Source organism: Gossypium hirsutum, chromosome D10 (genome assembly GCF_007990345.1).
Source record: "Gossypium hirsutum isolate 1008001.06 chromosome D10, Gossypium_hirsutum_v2.1, whole genome shotgun sequence".
NCBI classification, from domain to species: domain Eukaryota; kingdom Viridiplantae; phylum Streptophyta; class Magnoliopsida; order Malvales; family Malvaceae; genus Gossypium; species Gossypium hirsutum.
Window position 1 is genome coordinate 5,783,844 of NC_053446.1, and position 17,992 is coordinate 5,801,835.

General features: G+C 32.7%; 2 protein-coding genes across 2 annotated transcripts; one reads left to right on the plus strand and one right to left on the minus strand.

The window, feature by feature from the left end:
* Positions 1–2,276: 2,276 nt before the first annotated feature.
* On the plus strand, positions 2,277–3,049 carry LOC107916393 (uncharacterized). Its single transcript, XM_016845664.2, has one exon. It carries the CDS (start codon positions 2,535–2,537, stop codon positions 2,871–2,873), a length of 339 nt encoding a protein of 112 aa, XP_016701153.1. The 5' UTR covers positions 2,277–2,534; the 3' UTR covers positions 2,874–3,049.
* Positions 3,050–3,656: 607 nt separating this feature from the next.
* LOC107916391 (probable phospholipid-transporting ATPase 4) lies at positions 3,657–10,100 on the minus strand. Its single transcript, XM_016845660.2, is given in 12 exon segments — positions 3,657–4,683; positions 4,782–4,973; positions 5,062–5,160; positions 5,600–5,725; positions 5,856–6,065; positions 6,182–6,254; positions 6,381–6,469; positions 6,588–6,864; positions 6,995–7,105; positions 7,201–8,551; positions 8,554–9,109; positions 9,725–10,100. Coding segments are annotated over 11 exon segments (3,636 nt in total). The 5' UTR covers positions 8,990–9,109; positions 9,725–10,100; the 3' UTR covers positions 3,657–4,011.
* Positions 10,101–17,992: the final 7,892 nt, after the last annotated feature.

A 17,992-nucleotide genomic window follows, 5' to 3' on the forward strand; every position in this document is an offset into this window, starting at 1 on the left:
CCAGTCAGTCACATCTAGTTTTTTATCTTCTGGGAGTCATTTGCTTCGATACCCAAGACAAGACATCTCCTCATTTGAACTTGATAGACGACATATTAGTCTTTCAATTGGTTTGCTCACTTCCGATTAGACTAAGGATATGTTTAGGTTCATCTACTGATACAATCTATCTTTTCGTATTACGATCCGACTACATAATACTGCTTAGTATTAGTTAAATATTAGATAACCAATGAGCAATATTTGCTTTCATTTTACTTTCCATGCAAAAACCATTTGAAGACAATAATACAAAGTATATTAATTGTAATTAATGAATTTGTTTTATTAACCAATCTGTTCAAAAAATTACAAGTGTACGTTGACGAAAGTAATACACTTAGGGTACTAGATCCAACACTTATAGTTTCCAACAGATTGTTATCTAATTTACCATTCTAGTTATCGATCTCTTTTTATGACGGTTCCCCATGGAACTACTCATTGGCGGATATACTCGTAATAGATTTTCCTCAAAGAGAAATAGTTTTGACTGACATATTTGTCTATTGTACCGTCTTTACTAGTACCTTTTTAGTACCGTCCTTGGCAGATATTCTTGCAAAAACTCTTTCTGATACTTTCGAGTGTTGCAATAGTTGTGGAGACAGATTCAAAAAAGTGCAATAATGATGATAAATAGAGTTGTCCATGGGTCGAGTTAGACCGAATAAAAAATTTAGGCCTATTTTTTAGGCTCGGGCTCTACCCAAAAAATGGGCTTAAAATTTTGCCCAAGTCCTACCTAGATAAAAATACTAAAACCTGAGCCCGACCCGACCTACATTAATATTTTTTATATTATTTTTATATAAAAATAAATTTAAAAAACATAATACATCAAATACACTAAAAACATTAAAATAAATGTTTTTCAGCAAATGGAAAAAAAATTAAAAAAATTTATACTTAAATAACAATAAGATAAGTGTAACTTAACAAGCAAACACTTTTAAAATAGTAACATATTAATAATAAAATAAGAGTTATACAATATTCAAACAATAACAACAAAATAGTAGCAATATAATATCGAAATGATAGCAAAACAATAAAAAATAAAAACATTTTTTTTTTGCAAATTCTGGTCGGGCTGGGCTAGACTGGGCTGAAAAAGCTTACCCGAAACCCGACCCGTTCAAAAAATTAACATTATTTTTTTTTCCAAACTCATTTTTCGGACCTATATTTTTGTCCAAAACTTCCCACTTTTTAGGCGGGTCTTCGAACCAGGCATGGACAAGTCTAGTGATAATGGTGGTTATAATGATGTTGTCGATATGATAAAAAAAAAAAGTTGTTGGAAAATTGTAACCTAATGTGTAAAATAATAAGATCCTCAAATTGATAGTTTCACTCTAAAGAAAGACAATTAGAGATTAAATGAAAAAAAAATAAAGATGTATTTCTTATTGATCGAGAGTTTGAATCAAAAGAGGTGCAAAAAGTGTTAGCTGCTACTCAGGAGATTCTTAAGAAGTTGAGCTTCAGAAGTGAAAATTTTGATGAAATACTAGTTGGTGGAAGAACTAAAACATGTCACAGAGGCCTAGGTTACATTGGTAATGACGAGGAAGCTTGTTCTCCGTCTATTTTTGTTTAAGCTAAAGATCATATTGTTCCTCCGCCATAAATAGGTGAAAGGAGATTAAAAAGGCCTACACGTTACTACCATGAAAATATTGGCCACATTAGACTATAATGATACAAGATGCAGGACGATCTAAGACGAAAATAAAGTTTTGAAGATAAACAACATATTAACGCCCGAGTTGAATATAAAGTTATTACTCATGTTGATCAAATCGAGGATATATTGATTGTCATGGATAGTCGATCAATGATTTGTGGAAAAAGTCCTTATTACCCCACGAGTTACAATTCTTATTTTACAGGACTGTTGATGTAGCACCTCATCTCATCTCTTTTAACAAACCTAATGCAAACTTAACCGGGGAGAGTAAGAAGGAACATTAGAATAGAGAATAGAGTAAGGGAGAGTAATGGTGGTATTATAATGTCACTGATTTTTTGGTTAATTTATTGAACTGAACTAATCAAGGTATATGAAATGTCACAGTGTCATACATACACTGTCATTCTTGCAAATAATTGATGAATTCTTAGCAGATTGGACCCGCAACAGCTCTGCTGTCAACAGCGAGAACAATACAATCATTAAACAATTCCACAAAAATTCATAAAATCAAATGCTGTGATATTTTTCTTTTTGGTTCATAAAATGCTGTAAAGTTTAGACAAATGGGTTTCGATTCCTTCACCTATTCAAACATTAACCATTCCACGTGGCAAATACCCATCAATGAACATTCAAAGTTAGCTTTAGGGTAATCCATAATGTGCAACTCAACTGTCTTATAATATAGTGTGTCATTCCAAAGTAGAAAATGTCACATCTCACTCATTCATCTCTTCACTAACTCCCACCCAAAGAATCTTCCTCGAACAATCCTTGCCTAGAATTTTGTCCATTGATGGAGCAGTTTAGATCCAGTTCATACAAGGATGGTGGAGAAATGCAGATGAAGAGTTACTATGGAGGAGGGCCAAGTAACATGCAAGACATGAGGTGTTACAGTGAAAATTCCGTTCAACAAAACCAGCTTGGCAAGGAGATTAAGATGAAGAAAAGCAAAAGCTCTCGAGGGTCTGCTTCAAAGAGCTGGAGTTTTACTGATCCTGAGCTGCAGAGGAAGAAAAGGGTTGCCAGCTACAAGGTTTATGCTGTTGAAGGCAAGATGAAAGGGTCTTTCAGGAAAAGTTTCAGGTGGATCAAGGACACTGCAACCCAAGTTGTCTATGGCTGGAGGTGATCCATCATCAATGCCCATGGCTCATCTCTTTGTTTTGTTTGAGGTTTGTGCTTTTACTATGTTGGTGAATGATGGATGAAAAACTTGAGATTAGGGGCGAAGTTCCCCTTTTATTTAAGAATCTTGAATCTGAAATCTTCATAAACTATGGAATGTGAAAATTGATGTTTCTTGGATGAGTTTCTACATTAAGCTCAATAAAATTTTTTTTTTAATGAAAATGCTATTGATTTCTCTGATTGTGTTAATTTAGCTTAGTTCATGGTTTATGGGGCTATGTTGCAACATTAACAGTATCTGTGTTGCAATTGATATTGCAACGGAACTTGGTAAACTAGAAATAGATTTAACTTTCCTTGACAATGTATTATCCTCTTTTTGTTACCATAATAGTAAACATTACATAAATGTGACATTTTTGTACCAACACACTGTTGAATTCCCTTGCAACCGAGTCCGAGTCGTGTAGATCTCCTTTGAGATACAGTAATAATTTTTACACCAGGAAAAGTAAGCATTTATGGGCAATCCCTCCAATGCAATCCTTTTTTCTCACCTAAGCGGCTGGCCATTGATGTTGAGTTTGACTGACATTTGAGCCCACAGAGTAAAAGCTGCTGATTCATAGCCCAACATGACACCAACCATATTATTTACTATAAAACTTTAGTCATGGGAGATGAAACCAAGAAAATTAAATGGTGGTTTATAGCTTTTGAATTGCAACCAACTAAAATAACTCAAAAATAATAATATAGTCAATGAACAATAGAGAACAAAACATGAAAGAAGTGTTGTAATAATAGTTCTAAAGAAGCAAAGATTGGCCTTGTGTCAAATCCTACCTTTTTTTCCCTTTACATATACAGTTTCAACATTCTACATTATACAAGAGTAACATCAACAAGCCAAGATATGGCAAGTTTTTAAACAATGATGAACATATTCTTCTACTATTTTCACAGGCCACCGCTCTTACATTTGTCAACTAGTGTACATGCAATAACCCCCCCTAAAGGCATCAACAAGCTAATAATAACTAATGATAAAAACAAAGGCCTCAAAGTGACACTGCAAATGGCCGGAAAAGAAAGAACCCTAAACATCTTCAAAAATACCTAAGATTGACTGAATGTTGTTATGATGAACGGGCTGGGCTATGAATCTCTGAAGACAGTTGTTTTCTTTGCAACTTCCCTTTTAACTGCCTGATCTTTGCATCTACCCGTGCTGAGAACCCGATCATGGTCCTTTCTCTGGCTCTCGATCGCTCCCTAGTCCACATGCGTTGATCCTCGACGTCTTTCTTGTAGTACTTGATCTCTTGGATGATATGATGATCCAATGGGTGGAAACATCTTTGGTAAGATATATGGGCCAAATATGGGAGATTACAAGCGATGGTTACTAAGAGGGTGGCCAACCAATAGATCGGTGCTGGAGCGAGAGCTTCTACTAGAATTTGGAAGGCATTACCTGAAATGCTGGGAGATAGCCTGCCATAAACAAAGAGAAACAAATACCAAGTGGCAATGCTTCCCCATATAAAGAGGTGCTGGATCCATGTGAAGTGGCTCATTGTGAAGGCAATCTGGCAATTGAGCGCCCAAATGATGCACGTGAACATTGTTGTTCCCAAAGCAGGCATACTAGCAGTCTGTCCTTCCTCACGGAAAGCTTGATCATAGAAGATGATGATATTGAGGAAGAAAATAATGAGAGAGGAATAAAGGCCATTGCCCATCCAACCAAGTATCTTATACCAGTCGAAAAACAAATTTTTAGGTCCTTGCTGATATACTGCAGGAAACTGCAACACAAATAGGCATACAAAATCTTATAATAAAGTCGCTCGTGGCAAGGATGAATTTTGTTAATAAGAAAATTATTTACAGAGCACAGATTAACCTGCAAGCAGACCTCAGAAGAAACATCTTGCTCGAAAACTCCTAGTGAGATTACAGGCAATGATGTAAGAAGAACATTGAACAGTAACATGTACCAGTCATCATAAATTGATTGTCCAGAAAAGCCAGCAAATGCCTCAAAGTAGAAAAGGGTGAGGCCAAATGCTATATTCTTGTAGAAGAAATAGCAAACCTGAAGGTCGAAGTGGAACAGAATTAGAGGTTGACCAAGCAGAAAGAGTGCAAGAAAATGAAAAATGAAGGCAATCCCTCATTATTACCATCTGTGCAATCCTCTTATAACACCAGTGTCCATGGACAACAAGAAGTCTTTCCAAGAAACGAAACTGGGCAATGGAGAAGTCACTGGCCATTACAGCCTGAAAAAGCGAACAAGGTAGGTAATACACTAACATACAGAAAAAAACTCAATAAACAAGCATCATGTCCAAGACAGAACTGCTAAAGATAGGGAAGGAAATTTTTGTCAGCAATTGAAGAGCAAATGCTTACAATTTTAGCAAGTCATGCTCCAAACATTTCAAAGAACAGCCAAAAGAAGCCTAACAATTACTTTATCTCCCAATGAGGATGGCTGTATAAGCTAAGGTTTATATCTGTGTGTGTCTCACAAATTCAAAAAAGGACCAAACTAGCAAATTCCCATCTAAAGCCCAGTTCTAATGAGATGATCTCTTCTCTTCAAAATTCATACTTATATATAAATATCCTTAACATAAAACTATATAAAAGGTTTGTTTGCTACTAGCATTACAGGCAGACATTGCAACTGTACGAAGAGGGAAATACGTTACCAACCTGCATACCTTCTACACCACTGATGCCAACTCCAATGTCAGCTTCTTTAATCATTCCAACGTCATTTGCACCATCACCAATAGCTAAGGTGGTTTTCCCAGTTCCTTCTTTTACTAATCTTGTTACCTGGTACCAAAAGGATGTACTAAATAAATAGAATATGCAATAAGATCTCACCATGAGGAGTCTCACCTGATTTGATCCTTTAAAAACTTAGAACAAGCGGGGAGGAAGAGAAAGGAAAAAGATATCTTACTAGTGCCTTCTGCTTGGGAGACACACGACAGCATATGACAGATGCACACTGAACTGCTAACACTAGGAATTGCTGTTTCACATCATCCCCCAAGGCATATGCAAGAGTCTTTCCATCAATGATCAATGCGAATGCGGCATGTGGATCTCTTTCGAGTTTGATCATTTGTGAAGCATTGGTAATTTGCAACAATATATTCTCCTTAACTACCTAATCATTAACGAAGAGAAAATAAGTCAGACGTCAATGAAATCAATTTCCTGAAGAAAAATTCCTGTCCTTTCACACACAAACGCATGCGCGTACAGACACAATAAAAACCATACCTCTTTGGCATCTGAACTAATTTCTGTAATGCAGATCTGCTTCATGCCTTGTCTTAGCAGACTGCAAGCATATCTACATCACAAAATGAAAATTTTCACTAAATTGCTTTCATGGAGCATCTTTCCATCAGAAATCCAATTTCAGGTTCTGATTAGATGAGGTAAAAGAAAGCTTAATATTGAATGGCATGAGACAGACCCTATATTTATAGCAGTTTCCACCTTGTCCCCTGTCAAAACCCAAATCTTCAGGCCAGCTTGTGCAAGTTTATCTATACATTGGGGTACCTGAAATGAAGAAAGTTAAAACAGGTTGATGTAAGCCAGAAAAAAATAAAAACGGAAAAAAGGAAATAGAAAAAGAAAACTAAGTTTCTTGGAGAAAGCAAACTGTGATATAACATACCCCCTTTTGCAATTTGTCTTCCACAGCAGTAGCACCAACGAGAATCAAATCCTTCTCCATCATCTCTGCAATGTTTTCAAGCATCAAATCTCTATCAGCCCCAATAGTAGTTTTTGCTTCTTGAAATTCATTGTTCCAAGCAGAGTACTCAGACTCGCCAAGCCTTTTATAAGCCAGTGCCAGTGTTCGCAATCCAGCTTCTCCATACTCATTCAAATGCCTAGTGGTATCTTCCTCGTACAATCTTCCATTCTTTGATAGCCTATCAAAAATAATGCTGACCAAACAAAGTAACAATAAATCAGTCAAACACAATCATCAGGTCATTAAAGGCATATAGTGGTGAAGGGTATATTTTGCATCTATTAATACCTTGAAGAGGTCAAAAGGGCAATAGAGAGACTAACCTGTCAGCACCTTTACACAGAACAAGAATCTGCCCATCTTCATCCCTTACAATTACTGTCATTCGCTTTCTTTTGCTAGTAAATTCCAACATATTTAGAAGTTTGAACTCCCTACAAGATGCCCAGAGGACCTTTAAGAAGCTAAAACAAAAGGAATCCAGGAGAGATTAGCAAAGAGCACAAACATTGTGCATTGGTATCCCCACCTGTCAATTGTTTGCCCTGAAGCTGAATACCTTTCACGGACAAACACACTTGATTGAGTTCTTTTACAAAACTCAAAACCAAATTCTCTGGCTGCAACGAGAAAGGCTGCTTCATCAGGTGACTCTGATTCATATGTATAATTGCCTGTCTCTTCGTTCAGCTCAGGGACAGCAGTCTGACAAATTGCTAATATTCGAAAAAATAACATAATGACATCTGCATTAGGCTCATTCAACCAGTTCCCTTCCATGACGCGACTGTCCTCAAAGCTAAAACCTTTTATGGGAGATTTATGAACCATTTCATCTTTGGGAATAACAACAGTTTCAAGTTCAATTTCTTGTTGTTTGCCTTTTTGCCTGAAATCAGTTGATCTTTCTACATCCTGATCCTCAAGGTCACTAGCCATCTGCTGTGCAGCAGCAAGTTCTACTTCACTAGAGCTCATGCCATATGCAGTACCGGCAATGGAACATTTGAGAAAATCCATCTGATTGCAGGTCAAAGTGCCTGTTTTATCTGAAAGGATTGTATCTACCTGGCCCAACTCCTCATTTAAATTTGATGTCCGTGCTTGAGCAGGATTCCCAGTTTCTTCATCATACATTTGTATGTCTTGATTAATAAAAGTTGCTTGCAAAACCTTGACCACCTCAATTGAAACATAAAGCGAAATTGGTATTAAATACCCATAAAGCATGAGGGCAGTGATCAGATGGGTGACCCCAGATAATACAGGCTTTCTAGGATCATAATAATCATCTGTATTCTGAGGTTGCAGATACCACCAGTCTGGCATGTCGAACTTTGTTTTCACTGCAAAACCGATAGAGCTTACCAATGAGATCACCAAAAGGAGGCTAAAAAGAACATATATTATATAATCCATTTTCCTTTCTATTCTGCTCCTCTTCGAAGGGGACTTCGTGGCATTCTGCATGACTTTGCTATCATGGCCGGTGAAAATCACGACCCCATAGACAAAAGCTGTATTACGCAGCTTTGAATCTCTAAGGAGAATCTGGCTAGGGTCGAGGGCATAAACTTCATGATCGTATTCAAAGTTACCAATAAAGGTGTAAAGACTAGGGTTGGGATCTTCACATTTAATTTTTCCTGTGAAGTTCTTGAAAGACGCATCCTCATCCAAAGGCAATGTAACCTCCAAAGCTCTCTTTACCTTCAAGTTTGTCTCGCCATCTAAATTCATAGTCTCAACATAGCAAATTCCGTCTTCGTAACTTGATGACAGAAGTAGCAAATCCGCTGGGAAAAACTGATCCTTCTCCACTTTCACCACATCTCCAACCTGAAGCTTCTTCCATGACTTATAATCAAAAACACCTTCCCCTTATGAAATTTTACCTTCCGACTATTAACTTTTATATCTTGCATAAACCTTCGCCAATCCTCTAAAGCTTCCTTTGCCATGCTAAGCCCTACAACAAAGACCAAGGGAGCAATCATGCTCACAGCAGAAAATGGCGAAAGGGGTGTAACTGAAACAATTGCAGCTGCAAGGAAATACAAATTGGCAACTCTGTGGAATTGTTCATACAAAGCTTTTGGTAAGAAAGTGAAAAAATTATACTTGGTCGTGGATATGTAATTTGATCGGTACTTAAAAGGTTTTTTCTTGTGCATAAGAGGTTGATTGCAATGCACAAGTCTTGAGTATCCAGGCCCTTCAATAGAATGAGGCCCCTCTTCAGTAGCTTCTGGCCTAGTACAAGCGAATGTATAGAGATGACTCAGCCGGAGCCTTGCTCGAATCCTACGCCGTGTCATCTCTGAGAATCAACCTTTAAGAAAAATTAGTAGACAACTGCCAAACAAAGAATCCCCAAACCTAGCCTTCACTGGTGGCTATTAATGCAGCCAGTCATTCATGGTCCCTCGCTTTAAGTCCTGGTTTCACAAACATAAAGGGAAATTCAACATTAGCATATAACTTACATTTACAAAATGAAGCTTGCAACAATTAAAGCTCCACACAAAATGCCAAACTTCAAAAGCATAAGCATTCAGAAAATTATGTCATTTAAATTACATCCTATATACATTCTAGCATAACCCAGATTTGAAAGTCTTATAGCTATAAAAATCTAAGAATAAAAGATAAATTAAGACAAATATGAGAACAAATCTACATCGCTGAAAGCTACAAGATTGAACACCACCCCCCCCCCCCCGAAAAAAAAAAGATCCTAGGAATCTATTAAACAGAAAAAAAAACCCAGAGTTTAACATTAAATGAAAAAGAATTGATAGCTGGGAAAAAAAATCCCATACCCAATTTCCCTTTTCATCTCAAATATCAAAATAAATAGCTCAATTTAAACAAAGATGAAATTGAAAAGGACAAATGAGACAATGGCGCAGCTAAAACTTCTAAATTTTCAACGAACAAAGAAACAGATCACTGATACTTGACACAAAATAAAAAGAAACCACAAACACAAAACTTTTAGAAAACTTAACCCAAAACAAGAATTTTAAAAGAAAATAGAAGAAAAAAAGTACCTTGAATCTGTAAGCTGATTCATCTTCAATACATAAATTAACAAACCAACCCATTTGCAAAAAAATCATTAAAAAAGAGTAGACAATAAATTTTGCAGATCAAGGAACGACGGTAAAGAGTTTATTTTTTTATTAATTGATTTAATTTAATTATATTAAAATTGATTAATGGAGTAAATCTAGAGAGTGGCCAGGGTTTTAGGCTTAAAAGAGAGAGAGAGAAATTTTCGATCTTTGAGCCAATGACAGTAATTCCCGGTTTCCCATTGCTTTCTACAAATATTTTCTGTAATATATATATTTTTATCAATTTCCTTTTTCAGATTTTCACTACTTTGATTTTTCTTCTATGAGTTTCTTCATCTTCATCTTTTTTCTTTTTCACAAAATTGAACAGAGATCAATCTGTTCTCGTTTTCAAAAGAATGACGTGGCAATAATCTTTCTTTTTTTCTCTAAAAATGGAACAACGTTCAATGTTCGTGGACCCTTTTATCCTACGTGTCAGATCCGCACCTTAGTCTTTGATAAATTATTTTATTTTATTAAAAAAACTGTTTTTAAAAATTATCCATAATTAAACTATTTTTAATTTAGAGAGATGAAGGTTGTGATTAGTTAAGACTAAAGGGGCAAGGTCCTGTCTTTCCCTCTTACTACTCACTTCTTCATGTTATAATAATTTTATTTAGAGACTCGATTAATTATTTGTTTCTATTAAATTCTAAAATAAAAAATTGAAAGTTGAAATATACTTTTAAATCACTGTACACTTTGTATATTTGAGTTTTAATCGTTTTACTTTTATTTTCAGGAATTTAATTTAATTTTTCATATTTAAAAATTCAACAATAGTTGTTATCTTGTTAAAAAAATTAATATTGAAAATGTTGATGTGGATTTTACCCATTTGAATTCATTATGATAAAATATATATATTTTTTATTGAAGTAGTGCTCTCAAGAAAAAAATAGCATTCTTATTCTAATTGAAATAGATAACAATATTAACTATTTAAAACTAACTAATGACATTTTAAAAATAAAGAACTAAATTATGTCAAAATTAAAGTGTATGTATTATACTCAAGTTTTAGCATGGTTCGGGGCCGAAACTGAAATTTGAACAAGAAAATAGCCAAAATATGTGTCACTTTTTAAGATTCTTAAATTTAGATGAAATTTGACACTTTCTTATATTATGAAGGAAAAATAATCGTACACCTTCAAAATTAAATGAGTACACGTGTTGCATGGCAAATGCCATGATCACTCTTTTGATATCATATATTATATAAAAAAAGGTATGGCAACAGGCATCATATATGATAATTTTGAATTTTGGGTACTTATTTGAGTTTCAGGATATTTGGTTTTTTAGTTATATTTAAAGTTCGCCCTCTTTCTTAAATTAAGTTTTAAATATATTTTTTTCCTTCCTAATAATAATAACTTTTAAATAATAAATAACTTTAAACATCATGCATTAAATTATAATTAAAATTTAAAATTAAAATCTCAACCCAAATTATAAAATAATATAATTACATGCAACTGTCATATATATATATCATATCATATCATATATCTCATATATTATATAAAAGAAGGTACACAAACATATATTAAAACATTGAATTCTGGGATAGTTATTTGAATTCCAAAATATTTCTTTAATTATTATCATATAATTATAGGATTCATTACTAACTTAATTTAATTACATTATATAACACTCTAATTTAATTTAATTATGTTATATAGAGGCGATTTTAAGGAGGCTGACATGGCCTAGCACTCCCCTAAAATGAAAAATTATTATTTAGGCCCTCTAAATGTTTTTAAAATTTTAAATTAGTAAAGGTAAAATTACACTTTGGTCCCCCTCTAAAATTATAAAAATTCAATTTAATACTTTAAAAATTATAAAGATATAGACTATAAAAAATTAAAATTTCATTCAGCCCCCTAAAAAATTGTTCTAGCTTCCCCCCTGATGTTATATAATAATTAACTTAATTTAATTACCATATTATATACCTTACTATTAATCATATTATATAATAATTTAATTTAAATTGATTTAGGAATCAAATATAAATATAACATTTATCTTTTATCAAAATCATCGAGCAAAAACTGAGTAAAAATAAGTAATCTTATTTTATTTTATTGTTTATTATATATAGGATAGCATACATACACATGCACATATCATATCATATTTTATATATATCACATATATATACATATAATAAAATAGAATTTTGGAATAATTTTAATAATAATTAGTTCTAAACTAGTTTTAAGACATTTGTCACTTATTATATATTGACACATTAATATGATTTAATTTTACAATATATAAAAAAATATATTAATAATGTTTATTTGTCTGTTTTGAAAGTTAACCGAATTAACCAAAATTTTTAAAAAACCATTAACCGACCTCAGACCGAACTAAATTTGACCAACGACCGATTAACCGAATTAGATCAATTCGGTCAGTTAATTCAATTTTAACTAAAGTTTGAACACCTTGATTGTCCTTAAAACCTAAGCATTGCAAGGTAAGATTGAAATCTTTGAACCAGAAAGAAGTATTTTTTCTGGTTTACTTTCAGTGGTGAGAATGAAAGGAAACGGACCGTGGCCAATCATACAAACACCTGCGTCTGAAGAACTACCTAGAAGGTGTCGTCTTAGAAGTGCTTGACTTTGGTAAGTCGGAGTTATGGGTTCAGGTTGCGAACCTGCCCCTCCCTTCATTTACTATCAAGAGAAAATGCCTTTAGGATTGTTTCCAGAATATGTTTAGGTTATAGGATTATTCATATAAGGGTTGAAGTAAAAGTTGATGAAGCAATATTGCTAGTTGCGTTTAAATTTAAATGCCATGAAAATGTTGTGGTTTAGGCTATAACATCCTCAAAATTTTGATGACGATACTGTAAGGGGTATAAACAAAAAAATTCCTATTTTCGTACCTCAAGGATGGTGTCTATCGTATATTATTAAAGGTATTAAGACTTAGGATAGATCATTAAACTAGACAAAAGTATGAATTGAGATTGAATTAAAGTAGGAGGATTAAGCCTTTATGTTAAGAGAAGGGTTAGAGAACTTAAGAGGAAATTAACCCATAACTTATTTGAAATGACTTGTATTTTCCTTAGTTAAGTGATGAATTGAGTTAGGTAAGAGGTAAAGTAGATAAATATTGAATTTTTGAATTATAGAAAAATGACTATTGACTAGTTTGAAATTTAGGTGAAGATTCGAGGACTTGGAAGATGGCTTTACCATATTGTTCTCTTCCTTGCATAGTGATGAGTGAATATTTGTTATATATTTGAGGCCCTTATTCACTTATATTTACATTCTTTTAGTTGATTTTACATTTCTTTTTGCTTTTTATTTAATAAATTTTTGTAGGAAAAATGGGGTTGAAGTCAGTAGAGTGAGGAAAAAGTTAGAAAATGGAAGAAGTAGGGATTATCTTTCGAAGCCATGGCTTGAACTATTGGTTCCACGACTTTGGCTTAAAATTCTGCACATGTTTTCTATTTCATTTTGAATCGGGCTAATTGGTCTTTTCACCTTAGCTCATGAATTTGCTGTAGAAAAATGTTGTATAAAACAATTTAGTTCTTCTTTGAAAGAGGAGGCCATTTTAGAATACAACAACTTCAAAACTTTTAATATTTATTTAATATTAAAGATTAGTAGGTTAATGATTTAGTAATTGAATTAAAATCTGATTTAGAAAAATTTGTTATGATTTAATTTTGTGGAAAATGAGTTGAAAGCTACCCACCCACTGCACTAGCAGTCCACTCAAACATTACCCAAGATTGGTTCCTGATTAAAAAAACTATCAACTTATAACCACAATTAATAACTATGGCAACTATAGTATACCACTTAGAGGCGATGGAAAAGGTGCGACAGTGACATTTGTGCATTTTAGTACTTAGTCTAGATGTGAATGTGCATCCATGTTGTTAATTCCTAATAGGTTATTAATTGAGGTTGAATGATTAAATAGTATTTTTATTGTTTTATTTTACTTGATGCATTTATTTTACGCATTCTTTATATTTACTTGTTTGATTTTCTTTTGACTTATATTATTAAATTAGTTAGTTGGTGAGTCGAGTTAATTAGTTAAAGTTATCCACATATTTTCCTATGGGTCCAATCTTCAGAATACTTACTAACAAATTATTCTATTATAATTATTACTTGGTAACGATACAACGCATTTGCAATTATTGGGTGAATAATGAACATTGTTTTTTATGCTTTAATTGTATAATTATTTTTTAACTGAATTTTTTAATGTAATTCGCCATCGATCAGGTTTTGGTGTTGTTTCTAGAGGAAGTGTTGTGGTAATCAAGCTAGTTTCTCGTTGTAACATTTTATAGTAAAAGTTAATTTATTTGTATTTAAGGTTTGTAATTATTGCTTCTTATTGTGTGACACAAGCCAAGAAATGAGACTTGGTATATCAACAAACAATGCCACTACTTACGGAGTCAAACCACTCGGGCTACGCTTTCAAAGCAAAACCTCCAAAAGTTATTTAGAGACCACATATTGTTAAACTTCAATGGCTCAAATCTTAAGCACCAGAATTGGTACTAAAAAAGGTCTCTATCAAGTGAAGGAGCCAAAGAAGCCTTGTAGACAAAGGGGTGGTTCATTTGAGAGGGAAAGAAAAGTCCGACTTATTTACTACAAGAATGTATTTATGGGGACAAAAGGAAAGATTTTTCGAAAACTTGTTTTGTACACAAAAATTGTGTCAAATATTAACTTGAAATTTTGGAGTCAAATTTTATTTATGAACTTTGGAAAGAAGTTACAATCTTCGGATATTTTTTAATTACAAATAAAAACTCATTTGATTCTTCTCTTTGATGGAGCTTCGATCCAAGAGTCGTCTAGAATTGATCTTAGAAGAATGTAATTTGTTTAAAGGGTTGTTGAGGCTTGATCTTAAAGTTGAGTTTGGCGAGATGTTTGCTAGAGAATTTAATTTGGATTTGGATTTGGATTCAATGGTCATTGAGACTAAATGTTGAATCAATGATGTCCGCTTCAAGGGTTATCAAGACTTGATCTTGAAAATAGGTTTAAACCTCATTTCTTCAATTGAACCAGATCGAAAGACATCTTTCTTCAAAAATGACTTTTGACCCCCTTTCCATAGTTGAACTGGATTGGAAGGCGACTTTCTTCAAAAATGTTATGCCATTTTTAGAATTTCTTCAAGCTCTTTAGTTTCTTCAAATATTTTTATGGAGAATTTTTAGAGTTCTTGAACTTGTGAATGTGACGAATGGCTTAGAGGTGACTTCCTTTTATAAGAACTCCCCCCTAAAAAAAACAATGAAAGAAAACAAATGCAGAGAACAAGAAGAAGGAAATAAGGTTTCTGAAGTTGCAAAGGAGTCCTATTTATTAGTACCTAGGCAGGAAACTAAAGCAACATTCCAATAGAAACAATGGTAATAAAGTAACAACGTATGTTTGAAAAAAAAATCCAATCAAAGATAAAACACATGTTTAGGAGCAATTAACGTAGAAACACAATGATTAGAGTAATAATCATGATGCTCTCAAATCTATTCAAGCATTGTTAGAACTTCCACGAGCCTCACTAAAGATTTTACTCTACCCTAGTCACTTATAACATACCTTTTGTCTAAGGAATAATTGTTATCCCTTAGTCATATCAACTATTGTCAAACCACCCAATGCTTACGTTTGAGAAAAAACTCAGTGAAGTTTAACTTCAACTCCTCACCATAAGCACAGTCTCAATTTTGCCTTATCAAAATGTCACATCATGTAAAGTGGGCCTATGCAATTCTCAAAAGATGGGGAAGAGTTGTTTTCAACATCCATCATTAAATCACTCCTCTAAGTTTGACGTTGCTTTGACGAGTCTCTTCACATCGGCTCAAACAGTATTCACAACTAACAATTAGCCTCTCTATCGCTTGCACATATGAAGTAGAGCATTCGGTGGTTGAACCTGTGCCAAGTTAACCTCTTTTTATAAATATTATTCTTTCAATATAAAGAAGGAAAAAGAGAGATCTATCATATAACCCTCACTCTATTCGAATACCATATTTGGATTTCCATTCTTAGTGGCTCTCCATACCACTACAATATGAACCACCATCATATGAACTCCAACACCTTATATAGCTTAATGATAAACTACACCCAAGGTCACTAAACTCTTAGTAAGTTTATGTCTTAATCACTTAATTTCAAAAAGTTACAAAATGATCATTGAACTATTTGAAAACTTTTATTTAATTTATTGGGCTGCTAAGTTTTTTTTTAGAGTCTGGCTAGCAAGCTCTAATTGATGATTCGACGATCGGTGCAATGGGTCGGTACTCAACGACGAATAGAAAAACATACCTAAGATATAAACCGATTTGACGGTTAGTGTTAGAGATCGAAGAAGAAAACTAATTGGATTTTAGTTCACAGATTCGTGACGCTCAAAGTTATTTCATGAAAAAAAATTGAATTGTAGAAGAGAAGAAAAAAACGCTTTCGATTGGTATAGGTGATGCAAACAGAGAAGGCCATACAACAACAATTTTAATAATCTAGTGACCAAAATGAAATTTTCGAATAGTTCAATGGACATTTTGTAGCTTTTTGAAGTTGAATGACCAAAATGTAAACTTATTAATAGTAGAATGAATTTTGATGTAATTTAACTAAATTGTTATAACATATATAATAACATCTTTTCCTCCTTCAATGTTAATGGATAAATACCAATGATAAAAAATGACTACAACGCGCAAGATTAGAATTTTTTATTCATAAATGGTGCAAAATCTTTTATATGATTTTATAGTATTTTCTTTTTCATAAGAAATGTTGATTATAATAATATTTAAAAAGAAGAATTTGCAAATGCGCTACAATTAAAAGTATTAATAAAGAAGTTAGTGGTTTATGGGCTCCATGAGTATCGAATATTATAGCCAATGTTGAATCCTCACACAAAAAAAGTTGTTGCTTTTTTGGGTATATAGGCTTATTAAAAGCTAATTAAGCACTATATCTCACCATCTCAATTATTGAAGATGAAGAATATTATTGATTTGAAGAGTTTTTGTTTGAAGGTTTGCTATTATGAATGAATCCACTTCTCAATTAATTTTCTATTATTGGTAAAACTAATCAAATCATTAATTTTTATTTTGAAATTTCATGAAAAAAATTAATATACACATATAAATAATAATAATATAGATATACACATTCATTTTATAAATTATATAAAAAAATATTTAAACTAGTTTTAACTCAATTCGATTGATATACGACAAATTTTTTATCAATTCAAAAAAAATTAAATTTTTTTATTCTAATTGGACCATTAGTTTTTAATTTAATCAATTCAGGACATTAATTTTGATTAAAAATGATTTAATCGCATCAATCTTATCTTGGTTTTGCAAGGAAGAAATTTTGAGAGTGCTATCAATTGTGATGCACAAATGATTGTTAGATTCGTCCAAATACTTAAGGTTGCATATCAAAGTATCTTTCAAAAGATTATTTCAATTTTAAAAAATAATGTAAATTGTGATATAAAATATATATAAGTTTAACCTACATGATTGTTTCGAAAAGTAACTTACCTGATTGCTTGTAAAATTCGCAAAATGCTTAATTATTGAGGATTTTAATATGTTCATTATAAGTATATTTATTTTGAAAATCATATTACTTAAAAAGACCAAAAATAATATTTTAACTTTGAATTTTAATATTCACTTTGTTGTTGGTCCAATGGAGTGTGGCATCATCCTCATTCACTTTACTTTTACTATTTCCTAAAGTTAATGGTTTTGGATCTGCCATAGATTTCATGGAAATTGATGCCAATGGATCACACCACTATGATTTTAGCTTAGACTTTTGTATAGAGTGTTTCACAATTTTAAAATAAGAAAAATTAATTCGTATGTTGCAACTTAATTCATAAAGTTGCATAATTTATCTTATTTGTTGGTATATTTGATCAGATCAAACAAGATTTCTTTTCAAGGATCCTAATGTAATATACTTATGTTACATACTAAAATATGTTATCCAATAAGGTATGGGCTAATTTAATTAAGATTTATCTCAATCATTTGTATCTTTATATTAAGGGTATTTGATTTGATGAGATTTGGACTGATTAAGATGAACTAAAGGTTACCTTGTGAAGATG

What these genes read in the sequence shown, in the direction of transcription:
- LOC107916393 (XM_016845664.2), top strand. Translation starts at nt 2,535, where the DNA reads ATGGAGCAGTTTAGATCCAGTTCATACAAGGATGGTGGAGAAATGCAG.